Here is a 22,306-nt window from a genome sequence, read left to right as displayed (position 1 = left end):
TCATCACCGAGATGTCGAGTTGTGCTGGTCACGCCACCGGGAGCCAGTCGAGTCGCCACACCCTCTGCATGCAGCAACAGCCAGCCAATAGGAAGCGTCGGTGCACCGAACGCTTGAAGCCGACGCCGACCAACCGCATCGCAGAGCCAGACAGAGATCAAGTGGTACAAGTGGGCCAACTTGATTGCTGAGAACGAGGGCGGTGGAAACTCGCCTGGTCGCGCCGAAACCCTGTGCAGCGGGGCTAAGCGTTGCGGCGGAAAGCACTTGCATCAAGAGCCATGATGAAGTCAACAAAATCAACGTTGCAGGAGCCGCCGAGTTGCCAGCAGAGGCAGGTCGAGATCTTCGGTGCATTGAAGCTAGCGGCCTAGGCGAGATGCAGGAGGTGCAGTAGCTCATTTTGACGGGCGTCAACCGAAATCCAAGCTCCGAGCTGCGGGGGACCCAGCACTGGGCGACTGTGCAACAGCTCTACGCCACGGCCCCCACTTCCAAAAGTGCCAACGAGCGCTCGCGTGCATTTGTTCTTTTTCCCTTCTTATCTCGCTGCAGCCCATGCTCGGAAGTCGCCTGTCCGATACCCCATCAATCAATCGTCCCGGTCATTTCCATGCCGCCTTCTCCGCAACGCTTTCGCTGCAGCCTTTGCTATGTCTAAGAGACTCATACTCTGCTCTCCGGGAAATATACGTACCATTTGCAGCGACAGAATGACACGATGCGCATCCAAGTCGGCGTCGCTATGATACTGCATATTGACTCGGAATCTCGAAAAGGCAACTTAGCATCGGCGCGGCTGCGCGCGAAGAAGGATGGTAGCAGATGCATAAGCGAAGCTCTTGCTCAATAGCGCCGCTCCGTCGGTTGATCGGCTTCCGACAGCAGCCTGCATAAACTCAATATCGTGCCGCCCTTTGGCCGAGTCGCTCGCTGGCAAGCTGCGCTTCATCATAGCCGCGGGCTTGGCAGATCTTCGGTGCGTTAGCGAGCAACTGCCAGCAGAGCATCACTTTGATAGCCGTCATTACATGGCCGGTCCAGAAAGACCCCTCTCCCCCCCTCGTGTCGCTTGCACGTACGCGATGGCGCTTGCGTACGGAGGTCCTTGCGCGACCCCGACTTGTCCGAAGACCCGCTTGGCCTCGATAATGAAATTCATCCGGGAGCATAATGCCCGCCGGAACAGCGACAGCGTTACAAAAGACAACCGACCAAAGTGTACGCGCGTCGGATGGCGTCGATGCGACATACTGGACGCCGAGGTCAGCTGAGCGTCGCTCTGCATTATCTTGCCTGCTCCCCCAACCCGCTGCAAACACCCCGGCTGTGCATCTCGCGTGCAATCGTCGTCAGTCCACGATGCAATGAATTGACCGTTCTTCTGTCCATTGTTTCGCGAATGGTGCAATCCAATCTCCCACTTGAGCCTTTGCCGGTCCGGCCCGTTTTGCGAGTCTAAGTTTAGTTCGTCCCAGCCTTAGCTCTTCGACCTCGCTGCTCAGCTTCTGGGTTAGCCTTCAGCCGCACCGACTAAGACGCGGCTAATCACAAGGCAACAAGGATCACCGCCGTGAGTCTCTTTTGCCTGTCTCACTAGGCGCGCGTCAACTTGCAGTGTTGGTCTCGCTTGTGCTGTCAAGCTGCACACCTCCTTGACCTTCCTTCTCAAGCGCTCAGCTCGGTCGCCGAGCAGCAAGAAGAACTCGAGCTTGGCGCGCACCCAAGCTCGACAGCACTGTCGGCTCCTTTTCCCCACTCCGCTCGGCTGCTCCGTGTTCCTTCGAACCCTCGCTTGGCTCGGAACACCCTCTTCCATGCCAGCCCACTTCCGCCATGTGGCTTCTATCTTCTAGCCATCGTTGCCTTGTTGCACTTGATTGCCGGCAAAGCAAAAAGCGGGCCCTCGCGCCCCGAGCTTCTCTCTCACGCTCTCTACAGCGAGCAGCCACCGTTGTGTATCACACCAGGTGCCTGCGCACTCACTAGTCTAAGCACACCAATGGCATATAAGAAGACGCTATGATCCCTTCCTCTTGGACTCTGTCTCCTAACCCCATCCCGGTTGTGCAACCCCCTCCCCCTCCTCAGTCCGTTTCCCTACCCTTCCCTCCTTCCCTCCCCACCCAGCTCGTGTGCCTCTGTCGTTCGTTCCACACGCAGCGGCTTCCGGCCACGTACCACGCTCCCTCTGTCTGCAACACTCTCTTTACATTCACAGCGCCAGTAAAGTTCGCGCTACTAGAAAAGCCGAGAGATGAAGTTCCTTTCGCTCGCTGCGGCGGCCGCCAGTGCCGGTCTGCTGCTTCTCAGCGGCGTCGAGGCCGCCAACAACCCGGCTGTCGTCGCCGGTCCCAAGCCCATCGCCGGTCCTGCTACCGCTCCCAACGCTCCTGCCACGCTCAGGAACAGCAGGGGCAAGGTCGCCCAGCTCGAGAAGGCAAACTACGTGCCGCGCGGCTACATCGTCGAGCTCGAGTCGTCGTCGTCCAAGGGCGGCAAGCGCGACAACCCGCATGCCGAGGTGCACGACCACCTCGCCAAGCGCGGCAAGTCGTACAAGACGCGCTTCGAGTACAACGACCCCGCCACCTTTGTCGGCATGTCGGTCATCCTCGACAGCGACGACGACTACCAGTCGCTCGCATCCGCCCCGGGTGTCAAGAAGGTCTACCGCACCACGCTCTACTCGATCCCCGCTTACGAGCCTACCACTGTCTCGGACGAGTTCGTCAAGGCTGCCACCGGCAAGGATGGCGCTGCCGCCGCTGGCCCCGCTAGCCGCAAGAAGCGCCGCGACGAGCCCAAGAACGCCGAGCAGGGCTACACCGACACCTTCTCCCCCCACGTCATGACTGGTGTCGACAAGGTCCATGCCAAGGGCTTCCTGGGCAAGGGCCAGACCGTCGGTATTATTGACACTGGTATCGACTACACCCACCCTGGTCTCGGCGGCAAGCCGGGCAACAAGCCCTGCTTCGGCGCTGGCTGCCTCGTCATTGGCGGATACGCCTTCGTCGACGATGCCTTCAACGGTACCAACACTCCCGTCGCTAGCGCCGACCCCTTCGACTGCAACGGTCACGGCACCCACGTCGCCGGTACCGTCGCTGCCAACGACACCACCCTCGGCTTCACTGGTGTTGCTCCCCATGCCAAGATCCGTGCCTACCGTGTCTTTGGCTGCCAGGGCAGCACTCCGGACGACATCATCATCGCCGCGCTGCAGCGTGCCTACTTTGACGGAAACGACGTGCTCAGTCTCTCGCTCGGTGGCCCCGGTGGCTGGAGCGAGGCTCCCTCGTCGGCCGTCGCCTCGCGTATCGCCAGTCTCGGAACTCCTCTCGCTATTGCTCAGTCCAACTCGGGTGCCTACGGTATGGCTTACGCTTCGTCGCCTGCCAGCGGTGATCTCGTCATGAGCGTCGGCTCGGTCCAGAACACCGACCTCACCGGTATCTCGGCCGCCATTGTCCCCAACACTCTCGACCGCAAGACCGTCACCGTGCTCAAGGGATCGCCCTTCACCTTTGCCGATGGCCAGTCCAAGACGCTCGAGGTGTACCCGACTTCGTCCAGCCTCACTGTTACCGACGACGTCTGCTCTCCCCTTCCGGACTCGACACCCGATCTGTCGAACAAGGTCGTCCTGGTCGGACGTGGCACTTGTCTCTTTGCCACAAAGTTCCAAAACATCGCAGCAAAGGGCGGCAAGTACGTGCTTGTGTACAACTCGGCGGCTTCCATCACCTACGTCGAGACCGACGTTGCCGGTCAGCAGGCTGCCTCGCTCACCCGCGACGACGGCCTCTACCTCAAGCAGCAGATCAACAACGGCGTCAAGGTCTCGCTCGACTTTAGCAACTCGCAGATCGCCACCATCAAGGACACTGCCACCGGTGGCCTCATGAGCTCCTTCTCGACCTACGGCCCCACCTACGAGAACCGTCTCGACTCGCCCACCACCTCGGCTCCCGGCGGCAACATCCTCTCGACCTACCCGATCAAGAAGGGTGCGTACGCTATCCTCTCCGGTACCTCGATGGCCACGCCGTTCATGTCGGGCTCCATCGCCGTCTTCCAGGCCGCGCGTGGAAAGTTCTCGCCCGATGCGCTCAACAGCATCTTCTCCAACACTGCCGCCCCACTCATGAACGACACAACGAGCAACCTGTACGAGACCGTCGCCAAGCAGGGTACTGGTCTGGTGGACGTCAACAAGGCGCTGTACCAGCAGATCACGCTCAGCCCCTCGGTGATCGAGCTCAACGACACGGTGCACTTCAACGGCTCGCAGACCATCACGGTCAAGAACCTGGGCAGCAAGCCGCTGGCGTATAAGCTCTCGCACCTCCCCGTCGGCACCGCCCAGTCGCAGGAGGACGACTCGATCTTCTTCAACCTCGCCCCCGTGCCGCTGAGCACCAACTACGCCAGCGTCAAGTTCAGCAAGACCAACCTCGTCGTGCCGCCCAAGGGCACTGCCAAGTTCACGGCGACCTTCACGCCGCCTGAGGGTGTGCGCACGGACAAGCTGCCCTTCTACTCGGGCTTCATCCACCTCGAGCCCCAGTCCAAGGACTACAGCGCTGCCAACATCGCCTACGGTGGCTACAAAGCCGACACGTCCAAGACGCAGATCCTTGACAACACTTCGGAGCTGTTTGGCGTGGGACTGCCCGTTCTCGCCTCGGCTGATGGCAACACGTTTATCGAGTCGGACAACACCAGCTACAGCCTGAGCAACGTTGCCAACTGGCCGCAGTTTGTGTACCGCCTCAACTACGGTACGCCTTACCTGCAGATCGACCTTGTCAACGCCACCACCGACTTCAAGCCCACTTACAACGTCGATGGCTCGGCCGCCCAGAGTGCAGCTGCCAACCACAGGAGGTTCATCCACCGTCGTCAGCTCAACGGTCAGAAGACGCCTCAGCCCATGCCTGTGCCTGGTGGCCCCAAGCCTCCCGCGCCCAAGCCTGGCAACGGCCCCAAGCCCAAGCCCGGTCCCAAGCCCGGTCACGGCGGTGAGCCCGCTCCGGCTCCCAAGCCCGTCGCGGGTGCTGGCTTTGCCGACGTCAAGACGGTGGGCATGCTCGCCAATGGCTACTACAGCGGCAGGAACAGTGCGACCGGTCAGCTGGCTGACTACTCGTACAACGTCCAGCTCATCACCCCGCAGCTCCAGCTGCCGCAGAACGGAAGCACCACCCTCACCCCGGGTACTTACAAGGTGCTTCTCCGCGCCCAGCGCGTGCTCACCGAGGGCAAGCTCGAGAGCGACTACGAGTCGTACCTCTCGCACGCCTTCACCATCACCGCCTAAAATTTCGTCTCGTTTCGGGCTAGCGACTTGTACTTAGAACTGCAAATCACGCTCTGCCAATCCCATCCATATCCGTTCTGACTGCTTGAATCAACGACCGTCTTAGCCTCTAGCCTTCGATATGGTTAGGATGATGGCCGCCGAACTGTTGCAAGGTCCCGCCGTTCCATTAGAATTAATTTATTTACAAAGTCACGGTTGGCGATTGACGACCGGCAGACGATGCGAAAGCGGAATGCGGAAACGATCGACCGACCGTCGCGGTAGCCGCTGGCGGAGGCAGGCGTCAACAGAACCTGCGGCGGCGAAAGCGGACCTCAACCGTTTGCCGCACCCGCTGACGACCGGGGCTCGAGCGGAACAGGTGCGGAAGCGGGTGACAGCGGCCTTGTCCAATTCGACGCCATGGCCGCCGTCGACCGGAGGCTGGTTCTCGTTCCGCACCGCACGCGCGGGCGACTCCGCACGCGCTGTTATTACGTCAAGCTCCGCACGCCGTCCGCCGTCGGACGCGCGGAACAACACACCGGTCGTTCGGGTGCAGCTGAACTCTCGGCGTCGTGCGTCGAGGTTTGGCGCATCTGTCGCACATTTGCCTTGATCACACCGGACGACTGCAACATTGTCAGTCTTCACAAGGCACGGCCAGGTTTTCGAGCGGACTAAAGTGGTCTTTCGGACGCACAGATGGATCTTGCCGAGGAACGGAAAGCTGCTCTCGATGCAGCTGCCAAAGCAGCCGAGGAGCGCCAAAGACTCCAGCTCCAGCGGGGGAGGGAAGTGTCCCGCAAAAAAGGTTCTTTGACGGTGAACATCAACGCCGAAGGGATGGCATGCTTGTGGCGGAGCATGGCAGCGAGAAAATCGAGGTGCTGGTCGACGACGATGTCTGGCTAGACATTACAGCAAGCAGGGGAAAGGTTGAGAGCTATCAGCATGGCGCTGACGCACTTCTCAGTCGGCCAGAAAAACTCCAGAACTACCAAGTGGCTCTTGCGGATGAGGCCAAGGTCAAAGAGGTGATCTGATTCCCTGATGTGAAAGAATCCAATTAGTGGTCCGAGTATCGAGGAGTCTGCCCAGTGCAAGGGTATTGGCTGAAGGATTCTGCGACGGTTGCATTTGGGCGCTGATGCTAGGCGACGGTTGCGCTAGGACGCGGATGCCAGGCGACACACGGCAAAGATAGTTGGTGCGAAGGAAAATGTATTGATTTGGGTAGGAATTATCGAGATGGTGTGTCTATTGTATAGGCGAGTGAGCAAATGCGTGCGAGCAAGAGGTACCGTAAATGCGTCGCACCCCTGAGCGGGCGCATGTAGCATCACCTCCAGGGCGTGCATGCGGGCGTGCCCCGGATGCAGGTGCCGGGCGGGTCAGGCCGGAACCCCACCATTGTCTGCAGTCCCAACGGCTCCGTCGCCTGCCGCTGCCACCGGCCGCTCCCCCTTTTCGATCTCGCTCACAGACGCCGGAGCCTGTCTCTCCCAAGCCGCTCCCGAATGACGCTCTCCCCGGACTGCTTCCTTTTTCGGTTCCCCGACTCAAGTCGGGTGCTGCCAAGGTAGTGATCGTCGATCGCGACGAGAGAACCGGCATCAGCACCTACGAGGTGCATGATAGCCGCGGGATTGTTTGCGCGCGCATCGACACGCGCAACGAGGTGTTGCTCCGCAATGCCATCTGCGTCGTGTACGAGCGCGGTGGAGCCCCTCCGCGCATCAAATGCGGTCTGCATGCGATGGCCCGCCACGTCGCCTCCCAGAGTCCGTCGCCCGACCCGGTCAATCGACACATGGTTGACCACAAGAACCGGGTCCCGACGGACAACTTTGCAGACAACCTGCACTGGGTCTCGGCGAGGATCTGGCCATCGAGCTGTACGATCTTGCCGCCTTGTATCAGCATGGCGTCGGTGCCCTGCTCAATCGGCCAGACAAACTCGCGGACTATCAAGTAGCTCTCGCGGATGAGGCCAAGGTCCAAGAGGTGGTCAACTTCCTCACCAAAAAGGAAGTGGATTGTTATTCCGAGTATCGAAGAGTCTGCCCGGTCCAAGGGGGTTGGACTGCTCATCTCATCGCAAACGGCCAGTGTTTCCGTTTCAAAACGTCTCTGGATGTTCATGGCGAGATTGAGTGCGCCATCTACTACAATCTTTGGCGTCTCAAGCATGGTGCCAATCTCACGGTCACTTTCGAGGACCTCATACCTTGCTATCTGCACTGGGTCGGACGTCTGGCAGTCATTCCGCGTGATCACGGCAAACGCGCGACAGATGCGCCAAACCTCGACGCCGTGCTCGCGCACCAGCTTGCAGGCGACATAGCGGTCTTGTCCCAGAAGGTCATTCAAGACGCCCTCAACGCCGTCGAGCTGATTTGCAAACGTCAGTCGGCAGATGAGGTCGTAGCACCGAGCTGCGGTCTCGACGACTTTGAAGACACAAGTGACGCCGAGGACCTTGAGCCGAATTTTGCGCTGTACGACCTGCAAGCCGAGGTAGCTTCCGTCCGTAGACTTGGCCTTGTTGAAGCTGTTGAACCTTTTCGCCCTCGTCGAAACCTGTGCCAGCGGTTTTCTCGCTGCCATGCTCCACCACTAAGGAGGCGATCCCGTCAGCGTTGACGTTCACCGTCAAGGAAGCTTCTTTGCGGGAAGCCTCGCTCTCCCGCTGGAATCGGAGCCTTATACGCTCTGTGCGGTGGTCGAGCTGGCATCGATGGCATCTTATCGGTCCACGTACGCGCTGGCAACGAGACAATTGTCACGCGTGATCACGAAGGAACAACGACAACCCGCCGGGCCTCGACACCATCTCCTCGGACGCCACTGGCTCGACGGTTCCGCCTACGACATCGCAGCTGCGTCCCGCTTCCGCAGCTTCGTCTGACCTCTCGATCTGCTCGATTCCGGCCGCTAGCGACCACCGCGAGGGCCCGTCGAGAGCGTTGGCCTTACGTTTCCGCAGATTGTGCAGGCCGTCCGCACGTGCGCCTGCTGGCTCGCCAGGTTGGTTAGCTCGTGGAAGTGCGTGGCAAATAGACACTTGCAGCGCACATTGGTGGCGATCCACTCGCTGATCGCCCACGCCAGGCCAAAGCCATCGTACGTCGAGGTACCGCGTCCGAGCTCGTCGATGATGATGAGCGAGTCCGCCGTGGCCGTCTTGAGAGGGGCGGCGGCGTGCCAAATAGTCACAGTCGGATGTGCACTTCCCGTTTTTATTGACCCCACTCACATCAACCGGCACGGATATGATCAGACGAGGGCAAGTGGCCACGATCATTGGAAGTTCCGATGTCGATGACTGCACGGCTAGGTATACAAGGCATTCAAACGGAAATCGCCGTGTATTCCTCCAAGATCTATGATATCAAGGCTTCGGGAGGTACTTGAGGGTAGCGGGGCATGTAGACTTGGTCGTCGACTCGGTAGGCTCGTAGCGACCGAAGTTAACGCTGCCTTGCACAAAATTAAAGTACCAAAACTCGTTCATCTCGCCCTTCTTGTTGCAGCCTACGAAAGGTGTAGCGCCATGGGCCTCCTTGAGAGCGGCTTGAACATCGGCGAGCTGGTAGGTCTTGTTGGCGTCCGGGACGATACCGGCGGCCTTGAGGATGTCGTACGTGGGGAGTTCGGCGAACTTGTGTGCGATCTGGCGGAAGTAGTTGAGCACGGCAAAGTCGGCCTGGCTGATCCAAGGCAGCTTGGGCTGGCAGCTGGGGCGCATGGTAGTGTAGCACGTGCCGTGCTTGTTGTACTCGTGCTCGAGGAAGCTAGGCGCGTCGCCGTTGAGGTCCTTGAAGTACTTGTCATAGTAAGCTTTGAGTGCGGGGTCGTACTTGGCCATCACATCGACGATCTGGGCGCCCGTGTACTCCGGGATACCGCTGACAGCACTACAAAAAGCAGGGTATGTCGCATCGCAGTCTGTAGGAGACGAAGATGAGTTGTGTATGATCCAAGAGAAGAAAGATGATGGTTTGTATATGAGCCAAAAAAAAAAAAGAAAAGAAAAAAAAAAAGGGTCCGTATTCACGGGAACGAAGAGTGATGGTCAGTATACATGTAGAAGTCTGCTTTCTGCACCGAATCAGGCACTCGCAATCTGGCCACAAGCCGTGTATGGTGGTGGAATCCTTGGGTCCGTTGTTGGCGGGATCGGCCGCGGTCGTAGTCCAGAAGGACGTGCTGAGAATGAGACCGCTCTGCTTTCCTCCGTCAACGAGGGCGCCATTAAAGCAGCAGTTGGCGGAGGAGCTTGCGGGAATGTCGTACTTTGCGTTGCACGAAAGCTGGCTGGAAGCCTTAGCGCAAGCAGCGATCTCCTGGCCCTTGTTCTTGAAGGAGTTGCCGAGCTGGTCGAGCCAGTTGTCAGCCGAGACGGTGCCGGCGGCAGCGAGCACGGCGAGAGTGGCAGTGGCGAATTTCATTCTGGTCAAGCAGGAGAGAGGAAGAGACTTTGCGTAGGGGGCAGGCGAAGAAAGCAAAGCATTGAGATGGACGGTCTTATATCTTCCAGCCGTCGAGGAGGGTCTGGAGGGGGCTTCAGCTTCGGCTATGGATTTTTCTTCACTCTGGAAGCGAGGGACGGGGTCTTGTGTCGGGCACGGTGCTGCAGGCAGAGGCAACGTTTTGTGTGGGCACGAATGGGATTGCACGTTTGTGCTATCGCGCATGAAGCCTTGCGTCTAATCTCCCAGACCCGCGGTGGGGGAGGAGGAGGGGGCTTGGCAGATCAACACGAAGAAGCGGCGTTCGGAGCGCGGCTCGCCGAGTTGGACAGGCGGGCGTTTGGGCGCAGTGCCAACCTTTTTCTTCAGCCTCGCTTAGCGCCGCAACTCGCTTGGACCGTCGGATGCAAATTCAACTTCCGCCACTTGCCAAAACAGTCAGCCTCCGCTCGGCCCAAGCCGGCCCACGTTCACCGTTGCACGGCGCGCGGCCTGCGCGGAACCGCACCTTCCGCACTCTGTCCTAGCCTCGCACAAGTCCGACCCTGTGACACCCTCGCACATGGCTCGCTATCTCTGCGAACGGAGACCCGAGCATCCGCTGCCCCCCCAACGTGCAACGTGCGACCCCTCATGCATTGACCATGCTTCCCCTCTTTCCACTCAATGGTCCCGTTCGAGACTCTTCTTGTACTCAGGCACAAACCGCGCGCTTCGCTTAACTTAGTGAATCGAGTGTGGATTGATGCACTCAAAAGCTCTCGAGCACCTTGGCGGCCCACGCGTTGGCCTCGATGCGAGGGCGGAACTCGTCGACGACCTTTCTGAGTTCCTGCAGTTCCTCGTCGGTGTCTGCGTGCCTGCGCCTCTTTGCGTCCTGCTCGAGGTGCTTGGTGCGGCTAGCCCAGGTGGTGAGGAACTCGTCGATGAGCGCGGCCCCCTGCTTGGTCTCGTCCTCGGGCAGGCTGTCGAGCACGCCGCCAGCTGCCTGTGCGTCGTCTTCGTCGTAGTCCTCGAGTTCCTCGGCCTTTCTCTTTGCGAGTGCGATGACCGAGGGCGGAAAGTTGGCGAGCTCGGCGACATTGATACCCAGACTCTGATCGCTGATGCCCGGCTCGACCTTGTAGAGGAGCGTAATGTCGCGGTCCTGTCGCGAGCCGCCTTTACGCTGTTCGACGTGCGCGACGACGTGCAGGTTGCGCACGTGCGCCTGCTGGCTCGCCAGGTTGGTCAGCTCGTGGAAGTGCGTGGCAAATAGACATTTGCAGCGCACATTGGTGGCGATCCACTCGCTGATCGCCCACGCCAGGCCAAAGCCATCGTAGGTCGACGTGCCGCGTCCGAGCTCGTCGATGATGATGAGCGAGTCCGCCGTGGCTGTTTTGAGGATGGTGGCCGTCTCGAGCATCTCGGCCATAAACGTACTGACGCCCTTGAGCTGGCTATCACCCGCACCCACACGCGCGAGGATGCAGTCAAACACGGGCAGCCTCGCTCCTTCGGCGGCAGGCACAAAGCAGCCCACCTGAGCCATGAGCGCCATGATGCCCACCTGACGAATGTAGGTCGACTTGCCGCCCATGTTGGGGCCCGTGATGACGAGGAACTCGGACGCACCGCGCACCATCTCGGTGTCGTTGGGGATGAAGTTGACGTCGTCCATCACCTCGAGGCAAGGATGTCTGGCTTCGCGCAGCTCGAGGTCGGCATTGGTGCCCTTTTCGCTCACTCTTGGCTTGACGTACGGCACGGGCGCGCTCTCGGAGACATGTGCAAAGCTGACAATGACGTCGAGATGCGCGAGCACCACGTTGAGCTTTTCGAGCGGCGGGCAGTACGACGATGCGATCTGGATGACCTCCTTGACGAGCCCGCTCTGCGAGCGGTTGTAGCGCTCCGAGAGGTCCTTGAAATCGGTCGAGAGGTCGCGCAGCGCTTCGTTGGTAAAGTAGAGGCCGCCCTTGACGGTGGCGATGTCCGAGTAGCCCTTCTTGTTGCGGACGAGGCTGGCGTCGGTGCGCGTGACGCGGAGGCAGTATCCGTACACGTGGTGGTTCTCCAGATGCAGCTTCTTTTCGGTGTCCATGCGAAGCTCCTTGCCTGCTGCGCGGTGCTGCTCGTCGAGCTTGTCGCGCGTGTCGTCGAGCGCCTCCTTGATCTGACGCAGATTGTCGTCAAAGTCGGGCTTGATGACAAAGTTGTGGTGCGTGAGCTCGTTGAGATCGAGCGTTGCCTCGACGAGCTCGATAAACTTGGCGAGCGCCGCTTCGTGCAGTTTGAGGGGCTCGATGTAGGTGGAATCGAGCAAGAGCTGGTGCGCCTCGGATGGCGTGTCCATGTCGGCGAGCGTCTGGATCAAGCCAGGCAGGCGGAGCACGGCCTGGTAGACACGCACGACGTCCTCGAGCGTGGCGACACCCTTTTGGAAGCGCTTGCTGATGCGATGCATGTCTGGCATGAGTTTGAGAAAGTCGGACTGGACGTTTTGACGCGAGCTGTTGTCTCGCACGAAGAGCTCCACGAGGTCCTGCCTCTGCTGGATGGCGTGGACATTGACGAGGGGCTGCTTGAGCCACTGGCCGAGCAGACGCTGGCCCTGGCCGGTGCGGCAACGGTTGAGCAAGCCAAAGACGCTGGTGTTCTTGCTCGAGCCCGTCTGACCCGGCTCGGGGAAGAGGTTGAGGGCGCGCAGTGCCGAGTTGTCGAGACGCAGGTACTGGGAGAGGTCGTGTGTGCGGATGGTATACTGGCCAAAGTTGTGCTCGTCGGTGAGCAAAGCGAGGTAGGAGACGAGCGCAGCTGCTGCGGCCATGGCGACCTTGAGGTCGAGCTCGGGGATGGTGATTCCGGCCGACTCGTCCTTGAGCAGACGGCGGAGGTCCTGCTCGATGTTTTTGGCCGAAAAGTCGGCGCGACGGTTGTCGAACATGACGACGCCGCAGCGCTCGATGACGGCGCGCAGCTTTGTGAGGTCGAGGTCGGCGCCCTTGTCGTCCTTGGGGAGGATGCACTCCTTGACGCCGAGCTGGATCATGAGCGACTCTGTGTTGGAGAAGAGGTCGTTCTCTGCGTACTCTGCGACGCACAGCTCGCGATTGGTGGCATCGGCAAACGCCGCGCCGACGGTCTTGATGCCGTCGCGGGTGGTCATCTTGAGCGCCATGACGATGGGTGCGCTGACGATGTCGGCGTTGACAAAGATCATGTCTTCCAGCTGGGTGAGGTTGCCGGGGGAGGCGTGCTTGAGCATGGTCCACTGGTTGTTGCGCTTGCCGCCGGCGTTGCTCCAGATCTCGACGCGCATCTGACGCGAAGTGAGCGCCTCGCGAAGAAAGTTTTTGGCCGCCGCGACGCTGAGTGTGATGGAGGGCAGACCCTTGTCCTTGCCGCCGCTGCCGAGGTACTTGAGCGCGGAGTGTGTCTTGAATACGAGGTTGGCGATGAGGATGGCGTCGTCGCCGTGGGCCGAGAAGAAGTCGGAGCGGTCAAAGAGGCGCAGCGTTCCGGGCGTGCTTGGGGGCATGGAGCGGAAGAACTGGCAGAAGGAACTCTCGGCGACATTGTCCAGGCCGAGATCCGGCTTCTCGGACGTCGACGGACCTTCGTACATGAGTCCCGACATTGTGTAGCTTCAGCAAAGGCTGATGTGGTGGTCGTCGGGTGAGACTGGTGGTGGAGGAAGGTGCTCGAGACCGCAGCTGCCAAACAGCTCATCTCCGGGCTTCAGAGCGAGTGGCCAAAAGTGGCGCTGGCGGGACCCTTGAATTTAACGCGTCGCGTGAAGCGCCCGCGCTGGGTGGAGGCGTAAAGGCGAAAAGCTCAGTCGAAAAAAACGCGCTGCTCATTTAGATCGTTCGTCAACTAACAATCGGACAGTTCTCCGCGCCTTCCTACCAATCCTTTCACTCCATACCCACTTTGCAGCATTTGATCTCGATAGGCCAGCTGTCACGGTCTCAACCGATGGTGTGCTGAAGCGGATGCGGGTGCGAGCGATCCGATCATTCCTGCATTAGGCGGTTGAGCACGCTCTGCTTCTTGCGCTGGTTCTCGGTGGGCCCTGCGGATGTCGGCGGCGGCTTGTCGGTGCGGGTACCGATGCGGATGTCCGTCGCGATCCTTTGCGCGCCGAGTCGATGGACTGCCTCGTGGCATCGCTCGATCGCCTTGCTCACGACGGGGAAGAGGCCCTCGAGGTTGGTACCGTATCCGCTGTGAGACAACATCGGGTGGATCAGCATGACAAGCGCAACGATGATTGGCGTTTTGATACCTACTGCACTTCGTAGCGGATGCCTTCGTCCTTCATATCTTCGAGCACGCGCTGGCACTCGGTGATGTACTCGCCGACCGAGGTGGTGGGAGTGCCCATTGGGATCACTGCGATACGAGAAAGCACATCATTGGCATTCAGTACCCGTAGGGTTGTTGTGCTTGGAAACGCGTCTACACTTACGGCAGAAATCGGCGACCGCATAGAGCGGCTGCGTTGACGAAGCTTGCGACATGCTGGACGAGCCTTGTTGGTGGAACGCAAGGACGTGATGCGAAGACAGGCTTGGAAGGTGGAATTGGTTCGGTAAAGAAGCGGCAGAAGGAGCGGGCATGGACCGCCAAAAAGTGTTGGTGTGGAGGCGACTCTTTCATGGCTCACACACGCGCGCGCGCGACTGCTTCTCGAACGTCCTTACCCTCCCACCATCTCTCTCCATATCTTTCGACCGAGCGCCCTACTGGTCATGGCGCAGTCGCCGCCCTCTCCCTCCGAGCCAGAAGCGGCCGCTGAGGGCAGCCGGCAAGTCTCGAGCTCCTCTCGCACCAGCTCCAAATCCACCACGCCCGCACGCCCCACAGCGCTTCTCGCCAGATCCTGGACGTCAGCCGCCTCCACCTCAACCACTTCCTCCCGCATCACCGTCGGCGCCAACACCAGCACTGCCGCCGACTCCGGGTCGCGCTCCCACGCTGCCTCCACGCACAGCTCCGCGTCCACCAGGGCGTCCACCCCGCTTCCGGACTTGGCCTTCCGAGCGTCCACCCCGCAACCTCCCGCCGATGCGCATCTAGCAGATCTCGACGAGGATTCCAAGGTACAGGTCAGCACATCAGCCTCAGCATCGGACGCTGCATCGGGAGAAGGTGCTTTTCAGAATGCAGGAGGAGATGACGAGCCGGAAGCCGTCGGCATCACCGCGAGCTCGAGCATCCATGCGCTCGACGTGCTGCATCGCGTCAACGACAAGGCTGCAGCGGACAGAGCCTCGCACGGCCACAGTGTGCGATCGAGGCTGTCGCAGCTTTCGGTCAGTCGGGCATCCTCCAGTCGTCGCAGTCGCAGCAATAGCGTCGACGTAGCCGCCCGTGTGGCGAAGCATGCTGCCGCTCCCGAGGACCAGGCAGAGACGCTGCCAGACCATGCCGGTCTGCCGTCGAGTGACGACATCCGACCAGCAGAACCCAACCTCGCCGATACATCAGCTTCGAATGTGGAGGCAGAGCGGTATCCGGACCGCAAGTACTACATCCTCTCGTCGGCGGGCAAGCCGATCTACATCTCGCATGCATCGCTCGCACGGCGTCGACGGCATCGCGAAAAGCGGCGGCAGCAATCCACACCTCCGCAACAACCCGACGATGCTGCCAGCGGCTTGCCTTGCGCTGACAGCGACGAAGAAGACGAGAGCAGCACGACGCAGGTCGGCGTGATGCAGGCGCTCATCTCCATCTTCGCCGACGAGGACTCGGACAAGCTGCGCTTCATCCGGCAGGGCGATTTGCTCATCGTCTTTCTGCTTCGCGCGCCGCTCTACCTCGTGTGCGTGTCGAGCTGGAGCGAAGAGCCGTCAACGCTGCGCCAGCACCTCGAGTATCTCTACCTGCAGGTCGTCAGTCTCGTTTCGGCCAGTCAGCTCACACGCCTATTCGCGCGCATGCCCAACTTTGATCTGAGGCGGCTGCTCGAAGGCACCGAGGGCATCTTTGACTACCTGGTCAACCAGCTCAACGCCAACAATGACGATGCAAACATGTCCGACTGGGCGTGTGGCCATCAGTGGTGGCTCCAGGCTTTGCAGCCGATCCGTATCACCGTGCCCAACTTGCGCGACCAGCTGACCGCTACACTCCAGCCGCCCGTAGCTGAAGAAGGCAAAGCGGATGGACAGGTGTGCAGACCCAAGGATTTGCTCTACGTGCTGCTGGTTGCCAACGGAAGGATCGTGACGCTGCTTAGGCCGCGCAAGCACTCGGTGCATCCGATCGATCTTCTGCTACTCACAAATACCGTCATGGGCAGTAGGTCGATCAAGACGTCCGGGGATGGAGAGGCCGAGGTGTGGATGCCGTTTAGCATGCCCAAGTTTGCGCCGCAGGGATTCGTGCATGCCTACGTCAAGTTCCTCGATCCCGAAAGCTGGACGTCAGGCAACAAGCAAGGAGAGCGCATGACGAGCTCCGAGCTGGCAGTGATTGTGGTCACCGCCGACAAGGATGCGTTTCCTACCGTGTCGAACTGGATCTCGTCGCTCGTTGCCAAACCTGCCACCTCTTCAAGTGCCAAGACTCCCGTAGAGGCTAGGAAGGGCAAATCGAAAACAAGACATGAGGGTGGGGAGGGGGATGCATGGATGACGTCTTTCCAGCGACACATTCTCGTGCTATGTAGGCATCTATTGGATCCGCTCAATCTGGACCAAGGTGGGCCGCGCGTTTCCGCCTATACCTGCACCGAGCTCGGGCTGGCGGGGCTGCGACACTTTGTCTACCGCAGCAACAGCACGATCCAACTAACCTCACCCCTACTGCCCGAGCCGTACAGCACCTGCGCCCCGCACCGCAAACGTCTCTTCACCCTCTACGCCCTCGTCCACCACAACATCCACAACCCCATCCCCTCGTCATCACCCGAGCCAACGACCCAGATCGCCTCTGCCCTCGGTCTCGCCTCTTCAACATCTGCAAATCCAAAACTCACCACGGATACCAGGATGAAGATGCAACTGCTCAAGAGCCACCACGAACAGGTGCTTGGCTGGATCACGGCACCCTTTGAGCTCTACCTCTGCGTCAATCCGCAGCTGTCGAAATCCGCCATCGTGGCGATTGCCAACACGCTCACAAAGTGGATCAAGTCCAACGAGCGCGACCTCTTCCTCGTCAACGCTGGCAGCTTTTAAAGCAATTCCCACATCGCACTGCCAAACATTGGGTATCGCTGTGGTACAAGACAAAGCATGCATCGTGTGGACGCACGCGTGCGGTGGGTCAGGTGGATGACTCGCGGCTCTGTGAAAGGTCGAGGCCGAGTCCTTGAGTTGGCTGATGGTCGTCGGGCTGCACGGCCATGAGGCTACCGTTGCTGTTGCTGGTGATAATGACGGTACGGTCTGAAACGTCTGCGTCCGTCTCTTCTGCGACGGACTCTACCTGCCGCGATCGCGTCCAACGCGGTTTCAAGCGCTTCCACCACCTGGCGCCCGCACTCAGTCCCACCGCCTCGAGCCTACGACTCAGATCGAGCTGATCCAGCGCAATCCCAAACCCAGAACTCGCCGCATCCTCATCCTGCGCCTCGCCACCCACGTTGCTAACCACCGAGTCCTCGCTTCCCTGCTGGCCCCGGCGCCCGTGTCCCGTGAGCGTCGAGGGCGCATCGGCTTCCGACATGCTGCGCTGCGGATGGCGCGTGGGCCGCTGCCAGTTGGAGTTGACGCGCGACAGCGACGGCGAGCGCGGCTGCAGATGGAAGCCGGGCGAGCTCGGACTGATGCCGATCGACAGGCCGTGCTCGAGAATGGTATTGTACAGCGAGCCCTGTCTTCTGCCGTGCGAGTCGTGCTCCTCGGGCGACGCCTCGGCCCGGCGACTGCGCGGAGGCGACGAGCTTGGCCCCGCATCCGCCTCGACATCGTGTGGCGCCGGCGAGGCTGCGTCGTGCTTGGGCGAAAAGATGTCGTCGCGCAGCGGAAACTCGAGCGTGATCGTGGGGCGCCGCTGAGCATGCGCACCACTCGAGCCAAAGCGTCGCCGAGCAGGCGTTGCACCCAAGCGAGGCGCGACCCTAGGTGCGCCGCTGTCCGCTAGCTGGCCTTCGGCGGCGGGCAGAGTGAGGGCTGCTTCCTCGGGACTCGTCAGGGGCGCCACATTGTGGTCTACAAACGACGACGAGTGCGGCGACACTGAGACCGGAGGCAGATGTGGGCCTACCAACCCAGCGCCGTTGGCCGCCAGCAAACCTTCGTAGTCGGCGTCGAAAGACGGGCGCGAGCGCACCGACGACGCGGGCGACGCCAGCAGGGGCTGCGTCTCTGGATCGTCGTCGCACGGATCGTCGTTGCCGTGCAGACTCACGGTCCACACACCCGCCAGCAGCACGGCCGTGCCGACGGCGACGAGCACGAGATCGTACCACGCCAGCGCGCCGATCTGGTCAAAGTAGACGAGGCCGAGCGCGATGCTCGAGGTGTTGTAAAAGCAGAATGCCAGCGGACACACGAGTGTGGGATCTGCGAGCTTGAGCGCCTTGTTGAGGTACCAGAGCTGGAGCAGCGCTGCGGCGAGGAGGATGCCGATGAGCAGCCAGCTCTGCCAGCGGCCAAACTGATTCTGGCCGGCGAACGTGAGCATGAGCAGCTCCACGCCCGACTTGGCGAGCAGCAGGCACGCGCCCGAAAGCGTACCGCTTGCACCGCCGTAGGCGACGGCGAGACCGAGCTTGGTCTGGCGCACCGTCTCAGCGTCGACGCGCTGCTCTGCTTCCCTGAGCTCGAGACGCGGCACGTCGATGCTCTTCTTGCGCTTGCGCGCGTTGGCGTAGTCGCTCCTGCCAAGCGATCCATAGTCGCGCTTCGAGGCAGCGTTGGTATCTGCCTGTTTGTGGACGCTCGACGCCGACGAGACGTCGCCGTTGGTGTCGCGTGCACCGACGGGGGCTGCAGCGAGTGGCGGGATGGGTGTGGCGACAATGGTGCGGCCGTACACGACGCTCTGCGGAGAAGCGGTGAGCCCGACGGTCGAGCGGCGATTGATCTCGTCGCGCCCGGCGAGCACGGGGGTGGCGATACCGGAGCTGCTCTCGTTGACCTCGGCGACGGGTGCTAGAGTGGGAGCGGACCACCGCCTTCGCAGACGGCCGCGCAGTCCGTGACTGGTGCGATGCTTGGGCTTCTGCGGTCGGCTGGGGAGCGAGTTGCGGTACATGCGCGTGTGAAGCTGCCAGTCAGCGAGATGCGACACGGTGAGTACGCCCACAAAGAGAAAGGTGAAGATGGTGGCAAACGCGACAAACGTCGGGCGCGCGTACAGGTCGAGCAGCTCGTCGAGGCTGTGTGGAGGCGAGGGGACGACGCCAAAGTAGCCGATCAAGACAGCGCCGGAGGCGATGAGCGCGGTGCCCATCACCATGTACTTGGAGAGGAGGTCGTTGAGCAGGAAGCGCGCGAGTACGGCATTGTAGAGCAGACTGACGGCTCCGAGCGGCGCGAGCATGACGATGGGGAGTGCGCCGATCTGAAACACCGTTCCGCCGACGTTGGCGACCAGGAAGATGACGAAGCCGACGAGCCACAGTGGGCGCTTCCATTCCGTGGAGCGTCGTGCGGGTGGCAGCGATTCGTTCTGGAGATGCGACTTGCGCTGGATGGTTAGCCCGAGACTCTGGATGAAGCTGGCCACCAGGCCGAGTGCGATGGCTGCGGCGACGCTGAGCGGCGCGCCTGGATGTGCGTCGTCCTGCGCCGCGATGTACTCCATATTGGCGGTCGAGCTAGATGCCTAGGCCGAGGTTTCTCCTCGTTGAAGCGTGTTTGGTGTGCAGCTTGGGGCTGCCATGGCCCGAGCGCTTTAGATGCAGATGCGACGGAGCATTGCCGAGGCAAAACGAGTGTGAGAGCAGGGATCCAAGAGAAGGAGTGAGTGAGGTGGTGGTAGCTCGGAAACGCGAAGCGGCGACAAAGTTAGTCTCGAGCTTGAATCGAACCTCGGAGGCACGGGAAGAGGCACCGTGGTCGTGACAGGCTGAATCATGCATGTGTGATGCTGCACAGGGGCGGGGCCGTGTTGCTCTTTCTTGCTTGGCAGCGCGTTGGCCGGCGCTCGAGAAAATCGCTCGCTGTTAGCACGTAGTGGACTTCACAAATTATATTCCGTCGAAAACCACGGCTTGTGCCTGGTTGATGGTGGCAGAGCTCCTCCAGACCGACCTCACTCGACAAGCGGGTCACACACAAGAGCTCGGCATGCACCGCAGAGGATGATCCTTGGTATCCAGGTGGAAGGGTATGTGATTACACCGAGTCTAGACGGAGCAAGCGAGTCGCTTTGGTCTCATCATGCGCCAGAGAGTCTGCGAGACGGGCCTACATGATGACGCACTCGTCCTCGTTGCCGGTGGTCTGCTTGGCGAGGTCGCGCGTAAAGTTGGCGCCGCCCTGGCCGTTTCCGCGCAGGTTGACGACGAGCACGCCGGCGTTCCTTGGGTCGAGGTGCGCCTCGAGGCGGTAGTCGCGCATCATCTTTTCGACGGCGGGCGCAATGTGCTGGCGGTGGTCCTTGCTGTGCAGTCCCTTTCCGACAATGATGCGCAGCTCGTTCCAGCCCTGGGACTGGCCATTGCGCACTGCCTGTTCGGTTCGCTCGAGCGCCTCGGACGTGTAGAGACCGTGGAGATCCACGGTGCCCTGCGGCGAGTCCTCGTTGTTGGCCATAAAGATCCAGTCGGCCGCCTGGCGGTTGAGGCGTTCCATGTTGGCCTTGTGCGCGTTGCCCTCGTTGCTGAGCTGCTTGGCGCGTGCGCCGTCGCCCTGCGCATACGCCTTGTGCGACTGATCGAAGCACTGCGCCATCTTGTCGCCCTCGGAGCGCGCCTGGTTGCGCAGATTCATGTAGTTGGCATCGTGCTGGTTCACCTGGTTGTCCGCAGAGTACTTGTAGTGCGGGCCCTGCGTCGGCGCACCGTGCTGCTGCTGTGGCACACCGTACGAGCCTTGCGGTGGCGGATGGTCGTACCCAGCGCCTGCTCCAGCCGCTCCTGCATAGCCTCCTGCAGCTGCACCAGCATAACCGCCGTAGCCTCCTTGATGGCCGCCCTGCTGACCACCTTGTTGGCCGTAAGAGCCGCCGTACGAGCCACCACCACCGCCGCCACCGCCTTGCTGCTGTCCTCCGCCCTGGTTCTTTTTCCACCACGTGAACGCCTTCTTGGCGAAACGCGTGATCTGGCGGCGGTGCTGCTTGACAAAGCGAACGAGCTCGTCCATGGTTGCGGATGCACACGCGGCACTGTCCAGCCGGAGGAGGTGTCTATCTGTCTATCCGAAGGGGGTCCCAGGTTCCGTAGGCGATCCGGGAGAAAGGAGAAGAGTCCTCGTATATGTCAACTTGGTGGTGTATGAGAGGGAAAGCAGAAGGGGTAGCGATGGATGGATGCAAGTCGAGCATGGCAGTGCCGGTGACCGACGTGCTGAAGCGGGCTTTCAGCCTGCAGCAAAGGGCGAGGCCCGTCCAAGATCTGCGGCGGACTGTCAAAACCTGCACCGCCGTCCACGCAGCTACCCCGGCGGTCTAGCTTGGATCGAGTTCCATCGGACCAACCCGACCCGATTTGTGATCCTTGTGGAGTTTTTTTCGGGTGGTGTCGTGCGAGAAGAATTGGCCGCCGACACGGCACTTTGCCATCGACCTCTTGCTCTTGCCTCCCTTCCGCTCCACTCCACCTTGTCTCCGTACATCTTCTGACGATCTATCAAGATGGCTGACATCGAAAACGAAGCTGGACCTTCGGTTCCCACCGGCCCTCAGCCGCGCGAGGTGGTCTACTGTGCCGTCTGCACCTTCCCGCCCGAGTACTGCGAGTTTGGCCCCTCGCCCTCCAAGTGCCGTTCGTGGCTGCAGGAGCACCAGCCGGCGCTCTACTCGCAGCTGTGGTCCGAAGAGGCGATCTCGTCCAACCTGGCTAACCTCACCACCAAGCAGGCCGAGGATCTCGAGCGCGAGGCTGCCAAGAAGGAGCGCAAGACCGTCGCCAAGGAGGAGCGCGAACGCGCCCAGATGGCCGCCTCGCGCATCGTGCTCAAGAAGGAGGCGCGCACCAAGCGCAAAGTCACCACGAGCATCATCGGTCTCCACCTCTTTTCGCCGCCGCTTCCTGCGCTCAAAGTCGTAGCAAAAGCGTAAGTCCCCCCNCTTCCTCCAACCATTCTTTGATGTAGACTGCATGAGATGCTGATTGTTCTTTTCTGGAGGGTGTAGGTTGTCTTCGCGCTTTGCAACGGGTGCATCGGTGAGCAAGAGCGTGCAGAACCCGGGAATCGACGAGATCGTCGTGCAGGGCGATGTGGCAGACGACGTGCGCGATCTGATCCTTTCGCGCACGAAGCCGTTCCACGAACTCCCCTCCGACGCCGAGGGCGGTCCGTCGGAAAAGAACATCGCCATCGAGGAGGACAAGAAGACGGCCAAAAAGGCGGCCGCAGGCGCACCCGGCGCTGCACCCGCCGAAGACTAGTCTCGCCCCCACCACTTGTAC

At 60.8% G+C, this 22,306-nt stretch overlaps 10 protein-coding genes across 10 annotated transcripts; 4 read left to right on the top strand and 6 right to left on the bottom strand.

The window, feature by feature from the left end:
* Nucleotides 1-2,257: 2,257 nt before the first annotated feature.
* Nucleotides 2,258-5,326, top strand: PAN0_010d3941 (subtilisin-like protease; the record flags this gene model as incomplete). The annotated part of the gene is made up of 1 exon (XM_014800397.1): nt 2,258-5,326. The coding sequence occupies one exon, from the start codon at nt 2,258-2,260 to the stop codon at nt 5,324-5,326; it is 3,069 nt and encodes a 1,022-aa protein (XP_014655883.1).
* A 121-nt stretch (nt 5,327-5,447) lies between these two features.
* Nucleotides 5,448-8,219, top strand: PAN0_010d3940 (uncharacterized protein; the record flags this gene model as incomplete). The annotated part of the gene is made up of 6 exons (XM_014800396.1): nt 5,448-5,450; nt 5,594-5,886; nt 6,153-6,345; nt 6,795-7,018; nt 7,165-7,841; nt 7,933-8,219. The coding sequence occupies 6 exons, from the start codon at nt 5,448-5,450 to the stop codon at nt 8,217-8,219; spliced, it is 1,677 nt and encodes a 558-aa protein (XP_014655882.1).
* Nucleotides 8,220-8,245: 26 nt separating this feature from the next.
* Nucleotides 8,246-8,615, bottom strand: PAN0_010c3939 (uncharacterized protein; the record flags this gene model as incomplete). The annotated part of the gene is made up of 2 exons (XM_014800395.1): nt 8,246-8,494; nt 8,568-8,615. 2 exons carry the CDS (start codon nt 8,613-8,615, stop codon nt 8,246-8,248), a joined length of 297 nt encoding a protein of 98 aa, XP_014655881.1.
* An 87-nt stretch (nt 8,616-8,702) lies between these two features.
* On the bottom strand, nt 8,703-9,762 carry PAN0_010c3938 (uncharacterized protein; the record flags this gene model as incomplete). Its single annotated transcript, XM_014800394.1, has 2 exons — nt 8,703-9,228; nt 9,446-9,762. The coding sequence occupies 2 exons, from the start codon at nt 9,760-9,762 to the stop codon at nt 8,703-8,705; spliced, it is 843 nt and encodes a 280-aa protein (XP_014655880.1).
* A 772-nt stretch (nt 9,763-10,534) lies between these two features.
* PAN0_010c3937 (DNA mismatch repair protein) lies at nt 10,535-13,405 on the bottom strand (the record flags this gene model as incomplete). Its single annotated transcript, XM_014800393.1, has 1 exon — nt 10,535-13,405. The coding sequence occupies one exon, from the start codon at nt 13,403-13,405 to the stop codon at nt 10,535-10,537; it is 2,871 nt and encodes a 956-aa protein (XP_014655879.1).
* A 379-nt stretch (nt 13,406-13,784) lies between these two features.
* Nucleotides 13,785-14,390, bottom strand: PAN0_010c3936 (cell wall organization and biogenesis-related protein; the record flags this gene model as incomplete). Its single annotated transcript, XM_014800392.1, has 3 exons — nt 13,785-13,995; nt 14,061-14,163; nt 14,240-14,390. 3 exons carry the CDS (start codon nt 14,388-14,390, stop codon nt 13,785-13,787), a joined length of 465 nt encoding a protein of 154 aa, XP_014655878.1.
* A 132-nt stretch (nt 14,391-14,522) lies between these two features.
* Nucleotides 14,523-16,958, top strand: PAN0_010d3935 (protein-vacuolar targeting protein; the record flags this gene model as incomplete). The annotated part of the gene is made up of 1 exon (XM_014800391.1): nt 14,523-16,958. The coding sequence occupies one exon, from the start codon at nt 14,523-14,525 to the stop codon at nt 16,956-16,958; it is 2,436 nt and encodes an 811-aa protein (XP_014655877.1).
* An 88-nt stretch (nt 16,959-17,046) lies between these two features.
* PAN0_010c3934 (uncharacterized protein) lies at nt 17,047-19,533 on the bottom strand (the record flags this gene model as incomplete). The annotated part of the gene is made up of 1 exon (XM_014800390.1): nt 17,047-19,533. The coding sequence occupies one exon, from the start codon at nt 19,531-19,533 to the stop codon at nt 17,047-17,049; it is 2,487 nt and encodes an 828-aa protein (XP_014655876.1).
* Nucleotides 19,534-20,138: 605 nt separating this feature from the next.
* PAN0_010c3933 (DUF1771-domain-containing protein) lies at nt 20,139-21,038 on the bottom strand (the record flags this gene model as incomplete). The annotated part of the gene is made up of 1 exon (XM_014800389.1): nt 20,139-21,038. The coding sequence occupies one exon, from the start codon at nt 21,036-21,038 to the stop codon at nt 20,139-20,141; it is 900 nt and encodes a 299-aa protein (XP_014655875.1).
* A 490-nt stretch (nt 21,039-21,528) lies between these two features.
* Nucleotides 21,529-22,285, top strand: PAN0_010d3932 (translation machinery-associated protein 22; the record flags this gene model as incomplete). Its single annotated transcript, XM_014800388.1, has 2 exons — nt 21,529-21,950; nt 22,030-22,285. 2 exons carry the CDS (start codon nt 21,529-21,531, stop codon nt 22,283-22,285), a joined length of 678 nt encoding a protein of 225 aa, XP_014655874.1.
* Between the last annotated feature and the right edge of the window lie 21 nt (nt 22,286-22,306).

Source organism: Moesziomyces antarcticus, assembly GCF_000747765.1.
Source record: "Moesziomyces antarcticus DNA, scaffold: scaffold_v10010, strain JCM 10317, whole genome shotgun sequence".
Taxonomy (NCBI): domain Eukaryota; kingdom Fungi; phylum Basidiomycota; class Ustilaginomycetes; order Ustilaginales; family Ustilaginaceae; genus Moesziomyces; species Moesziomyces antarcticus.
This window is presented reverse-complemented; position numbering and strand designations above follow the sequence as displayed.